At 50.1% G+C, this 6634-nt stretch overlaps 1 protein-coding gene across 1 annotated transcript; it reads right to left on the minus strand.

Moving 5' to 3' along the window:
* Window positions 1-4592: 4592 nt before the first annotated feature.
* LOC133052885 (melanoma-associated antigen B17-like) lies at window positions 4593-6292 on the minus strand. Its single transcript, XM_061137705.1, has 3 exons — window positions 6261-6292; window positions 5576-5687; window positions 4593-5486 (listed from the first exon to the last, which is right to left on the minus strand). The coding sequence occupies exons 1-3, from the start codon at window positions 6290-6292 to the stop codon at window positions 4593-4595; spliced, it is 1038 nt and encodes a 345-aa protein (XP_060993688.1).
* Window positions 6293-6634: the final 342 nt, after the last annotated feature.

Raw genomic sequence — 6634 nt, forward strand, 5'->3', positions numbered from 1 at the left:
TCAGGGCATTAGCATGCTGTGCTAATTTGGGTTTTAAATTTGTATTGTACTGCCACTACAGGCAAAGATGGAATAACAGGGAGCAGATTCAATGGCTCGCCTGAAATGTCTAACAAGACAGCCCAACAAAATGGCAAAATCCTTATGAGAACCATTTCTCATAGGTTGGACATGTGACTAGGAAAGACAGTGACTCCTGAGAGATTGAAAACAGGCACGGTGAACCTAGAATGACCTCAGCTTGCTGCCATGTACCTGAAGCATGGGGATGGCAGGTCAGGTGAAACCTGGCCGCCTTCCAAGTTGAGATGAGGCTGAGGGTCATAGGAGGACCTAGGGGCCCCTCTGAGAATTCACAGGACAGAGGAGTGGAGGATGAGAACTACACACATACACAGAGAATTCTGGGGCCCACACACAGCACAGAATAGTTTTTGTTCCTTTTAGTCATAGTGGAAAATCACATCCTGCCCAGGGCATCAGAGAGAGTCCTCAGAAAGGCTTGTGTGTGTAGTGATGCTATATGAACCCCAGGTTTATGCTCTGTGATCACACCTAACAGCTTAAAAGCAGGAAAGAGAGATCATAGTGCTTCAAAATCATTTAATTGAGTCCTAGAACAAAGCTCAAGATACAAGTATTTAAAGAAAACTGTTCAGTTCCTTTGTGCTGTGTAAGTATGAAGAGGGTGAAGTTTATGGTATTTGGTATATAATTGAAAATTGTTATGCATGTAAAGGAGAAAAGGGGGCTTTCATGTTGTTCAGTGGTAAAGAATCCACCTGCCAAGCAGGAGATGTGGGTTTGATCCTTGGCTTGGAAAGAAACCCTGGAGAAGAAAATGCAGCCCACTGTAGTATTCTTACCTGGGAAATCCCATGGACAGAAGATCCAGGTGGGCTACAGTCCATAGGATCTCAAAGAGTCAGACATGACTTAGCGACTGAGCACACTACTTTATAGAAGTGAAAGAGGCAACACCTAACCAGCAGGAGGCTCAAGGACCAAGAGACAGTCTGAGAAGTCTAGAGAGCAGGAGGATATAAGAGAAATTCAGGATATGAGGGAAGGTGTAGAGCTATGATGCTTCCTAGGCAGAGAGTCCTAAGCCTGCTGAGAAAGGTTCTCACTTACTGCCTCTGCTCTGGCATTGATAAAGTCTGCTTGAGACCCCCAGGAGGGAAGGGCTTGCCCACGACGTACAGTCAGGGGTGCAGTGAGGCAGGCCAAAAATCTAGAGAAGGATGCAGAGTCCCCCAGTTTTGGCCCCTGATGCAGTTCCAGGGTCCTGGAACCAGAATGGAACTAACAACGAGTAGGGAGGGAACTGGGCTCAAGGACCCACAGAGTGGGAAATTCACCCAATCAAGTCCCTGATTATTTGTACGATATTAATTTGCATGTTGTGCGGTCATTTTGGTTAAACTTCTCACCTCAAAATGGATATAACCATAGAGGAAATGACAAAAATTGAGAGGAGAAACGTCTTGGCCTCAGTGGGCTCCTTCACCATTGGAAATTCTGTTTCCACCAGGCCCCAAGGACAGTGTCAACTGCCACGTGAGTGTTCTTTGGGTATGCACAGCCTGGGGGTACTCCTTGCAACTCAATTGAGGGGAGCCATGATACAGTGAGCTGACCTAGATTGTGCCCTGTGGGTCTTGGAAAGAGAACAAAGCATAGAGTGACAGCAAGCAAGTTCTCATGGGAGAGAGAGAGCGAAAGTCAGGAATCTCCAGCCGGCAATTTGGGCAAGACCACTGCAGTTTCCCTTAGCAGCAATCCTAGTCACTGCACCAAATATGTCAGTGGTGAAAAGCGATTTCTTATTCTTGCCCTTCCAAAAAGAAAGAATTCAATTGAGAAGCATAGAGCAGTTTTAAGTAGCAGGAGTTTTATTAAGCAGAGCGAAAGTACAGTCTCAAGAAAGGTTGAGAGTGTACTGTCTGGAAAGCACAAACAGCCCCACAATGGGGTAGGGCTGGGTGTGTCCTGTGTCATTTGACTGACAAGTTGATTGACAGCTTTAGGTTATTGAACTTTACTCTTAATGTGCAGGTGCTTACCCATTTGCTCTGAAGTGAGAACCACTAGGGGAGGCAGGTGGGGGACAAAAACAGTGATGCTAATTCATTACAAATACGGCATAATGATCCTCGGGTTTCCTTGAGTCAGTTTTCAGTTGCTGGTGTGCCAACGCCCACCTGTGCTGGTAGTTTTGTCTTGGATGGTCCTGACATGGCAGGAAAGCTAGTGGTGGTCCTTGAGCACAGGAGAGAGGCTCTCTAGGTGTGCTCTGACCACCAGTCTTCAGCTGGTGAAGGGAAAGACAAGTCATCCAGGATGGGGCAAGATCTCAAGTCTGACTAGCTACCAAATAATGTTATTTATAAACTTTGATTCTGAAGTCCAATAAACCTTAACTGGAAAGAAACAATGTTTGAAAAAGAATAAAAAAAAACACACCTACAAGTTACTTATATGGAAGAGGAATAAAAAGAAAATATGCACTGTATTTCTTCCAGTTGCACCTTGCTCCGTCACTGCTTCAGACATTAACTACGTGCTTCACTGAAAAGCTGAAGAAGCTCCCTCAGACTTCACCTGACACGAAAGTGCCGTGGCATGTGCTGTGCTCAGTCGTGTCAAATCTTGTGACCCTTTATACTGTAGCCTGCCCGGCTCCTCGGACCTGGGATTTTCCAGGCAAGAATACTGGAGTGGGATGCCATTCCCTTCTCCAAGGGATCTTCCTGACCCAAGGATCGAAGCCAAATCTCTTCTGTCTCCTGCATTGCAGGGGGATTCTTTACCATGGAGTTAGAGGTAGTTGCTAGTAATGAGCCTTTGGTGCTAACTTTGGTGCTAATCTTGGCTGCATCTATTCCTCAGGCTCTCTTCTTCAGCTCTGAAACCTTTATCATATTGGGATAGAATGCGCTGACTCTGACTTTTTTTTTTTTACTTTGGTCAGAAAACACCAGCACTCTCATCTTGCTGGTCTCAGATGGGCCCTTGGGCACCACAGGAACTCATAGCACAGGAATCCCTGTTGGGCACCTGGGGTTACTCCAGGTACTTCTGCTACACCATATCTTTGGTGATGAGCTTCCTGGACCCTTCATATTTCTTTCTCCTAGCATATATTCCAAGCTTATTCAGTTATAAAATAAAAAAGTTACAAGGATGAGGATTTAATGTATAGTATGGTGACCATAGTTAATAATACTATATTTCATATTGTAAAGTTGCTAAGAGGTATATCTTAAGGTCTTCATCACAAAAAAGCTGTTACTATATATAGTGATAGATGTTAACTAGACTAATTGTGGTGATCATTTCACGACATATACAAATATGGAATTATGATGTTATGTACCAAAAACTAAGATCATGTTATATGTCAATTATAGAAAAATTTTGTAAAAAGAAATAACAAAAAAGTGAAAGCAAAGCAAAAAATTTTCTCAAATCTCTTCTGTGGTGCAGTTGGCCTTGATGAAGATGATGATGAGGTGTGGGCACCCTCTTATTACCAGTCAAATTTCTGTTGTTGGGAGGTTCAGTGCACTGACAAGAGCATCAGGGTTTACTTCTTTTATTCAAGGTCAAAGACCAGCTCCATCCATTCAGAGGGTCTCCTGAGGATCTCGGGGAATTGGTCCTGATACTTATTTTAGAAAGCCTTTACCATGTCTGCTTTGTAATGCATCTTCCATTTTATAGATGTGTAGCAGAAACTGTACCAGTAACCAATAACTAAGCAGCATGTCTCCTTCCAGCTTAGAGGACCTCTGTGTGTTAGCTTTCAGTGCAGGGAGCTGCCAGGGATATGCTTCTCCTCTCCTAACCTTGCTCTTGGCACCTTCATCAGATCTTGTCTACAAAGTCCCCCAAGAAGCTTGGTCGGGTGCACAGCTCCCTGAAGATTCTGGCGAGCACCAACCTCAGGGGAGCTCAGGTGGAGAACTCTGAGGGACAGAAGAGGGGGAGAAGGGGCACTCCTCTTCTGCAGCTGCAGCAGCACTGGGCTGGGCCTCCACAGCACGCTGAGTGTCCCTCCAGACCTGATGGTATTTCAGACAGTCATGGTACTTGTTCTTGTGCCTCCGAGGCATGGTGACACAGGTCAGGGACCACAGGCGGGCATATGGGTAGGAAGTCAGGCAATGAGGGCATCTGGAGGAGGGTCAAGGAGATGCTGTGAGCACCTTCAGTGGAAAGAATCCTACCTGGCTTGAACCAAACCTACCTCTGAGGGGTCCTTGAGGCCACTGCTCTAGGACCCACAGGGCTCCTGTTCTCCTGGTCAGCCTGTCCCCTGAGACCCCTGAGAAGGAAGTGAGAGTGAGTGCTGGGCTTCAGGGTGCTAGCCCTACCAGAGTGTCACTAGGGTGACAGCAGTGGCTGCCAGTGAGACCGTCTGTGTTTCAGAGTGGGGAGTCTGCTCAGCCATCTTCAGGATTGTCATGCAGACAGTAGACAGGGCCTGGGTTTCCTCCCCTCTACTGCTCTGAAGTTGGCAATTCTGTGGTCCCTGGGACCCATGAGGTAAAAACGAGGGGGCCCTCGTGTCAAATGTGTCAAATCCCCTAGATGTGGGAGGAGCTGCAGGACTTGACCCTGGAAGGGGCACTGGCCTCAGCCATAGCTGGAGCCTGGGTCGCAACTCTCAGCCCTGCTCTCTCCGCCTGATCTCTCAGAGCCTCATCATAGAGGTCTGGGAAGGCACTAGGGACCGTATCATGGATCTTGGCCAGAACCTCCAGCACCTTCATCTTACTGATCTCAGCACAAGCTCTCGGGCCCCACAGGAACTCGTAGCGCGGAGGATCACTATTGGGCACCTGGAGGTACTTCAGGTACTTCTTCTGCACCAGATCTTTGGTGATGAGCCTTCTGGGCTCCCCAAAGATTGAGTGCCTCCTCCCAGCGTAGACCCCCAACACACTGAGGAATTCCCAGACCTCCTCCTCAGTGGCCTGGTTACCCTTCATGAAAATGACCCCCAGGAGCACCATGAGGAGACCAGACTTGAGCAGCCCCTTCTCATCACTAGGACCTCCATTACCCCTGTGGTTGAGCTTGCTAATGAGGACATAGATGTTCCTGCTGCGGTCGTCTTCCTTCAGCTCCAGGCCAAACACCAGCTCCATGCGCTCAGAGGCTCTCCTGAGGATCTCGGGGAAGTGCTGCCTGTACTTCCTGTTGACGACCGTCAGCAGGGCGTTCTGTGTGATGGGCTCCTTCTTGCCGTACTTCTCCAGCAGGAACTCCACCAGCATGTTGGCCTTCCTGGTCAGAGGATCTTTGCGAGTGCTCTGAGTGGCCGGGGCTGCCTGGGAGGCACCTGCACTTTCCTCCTCTGGGCCCTGGGCACCTTCATCAGATCCTGCCCAGGAAACCCCTGCATCAGGAGAGCTAGGGGCCATGGCTCCCTGAAGCTCCTGGCGATCGCCAGTAGCAGGGAAGCTCCGGGGAGAAACCTTGAGGGAAGGGAGGAGGGGCACTCTTATTTTGGGGCTGCAGCAGCACTGTTTTGGGCCTCATGGGGACACTGAGTGTCCCCTTGGACCTGGTGGCGTTTCCCGTGGGCATGATACTTATTGTTGTGCCTCTGAGGCATGGTGACACAGGTCAGGGACCGCAGGCGAGAATGCTGGCAGGAGAGCAGGTAAGGCGGGCACCTGGAGGATGGTTAAAAAGATACTGTGAGCACCTTCATCAGGGAGAGTCCTCCCTGGCTTGAACCAAGGGCGCTTCTGCAGGGTCCTTGAGACCAGAGCTCTAGGACCCACAGGGCTCCTGTTCTCCTGGTGAGCCTGTCCCCTGAGACCACTGAGGAGGAGGTGAGGGTGAGCCCTGGGGTGCAGCCAGACAGCCCTGCTTGGGCGTTATGGGGGGGCCTGTGGGGGCTGGCAAGGGAGGCAGTTTCTCTCAGTTCACATTCAGAGTCAGGATGAAAATTGGGGCAAGACTCCCATATCCAACCCTTCCCCCCCACCCTGTTCCCTCTCCTGCTCTGAAGTTGACACTGACACCTTCCCTGTCACCCAGGAGGAGGAGAGGAGGGAGTGCTCAGCCCCCAGTCGAAGGGTCACGGGATCTGCTGTTCTGCTGCCTGGCGGCTGCCCCTTCAAACCTAAGCTCTAACCTCCCCTCTCAGACTGCAGCTCCCCTTCCCCGTGTTTGGCTGGAAGGAAGCGCTGACCACAGGAGAGGTCCTGAGTCACCTGTGTGACAGGTAGGATGGTCCTCACCCTGACTCATCCCGAGCCCTGACATCCTCCATCTACTGACCAGCTGCCAGCCTCTCAGACCGAGGTCCCCTCCTCCTGGAGTGTCCCACGTCCTGGATCACAGTCAGGGAGCCCCTCAGCCTGTAGAACTGCTCAGATGCTCCCTGGCCAAGTCGTGGTGCATGGGGTGTTATGCATGGCTGCCATTCTGGGTCATGGAGACCCTCAGTCCCCCCAAGGGTCCCTCCTTTACTCCGCTGGGTCCCAAACTTTCCCTCTACTGAACAGAGCCAGGGTCCACCAACCCTGAACCCAGATACACCACCCCTGGACCCAGGCATTTCTTCCGGAGACCCCATGTGTGAAGTGGATGGACTTGGGGCCTAAAAGCCAGG

Source organism: Dama dama, chromosome X (genome assembly GCF_033118175.1).
Source record: "Dama dama isolate Ldn47 chromosome X, ASM3311817v1, whole genome shotgun sequence".
NCBI classification, from domain to species: domain Eukaryota; kingdom Metazoa; phylum Chordata; class Mammalia; order Artiodactyla; family Cervidae; genus Dama; species Dama dama.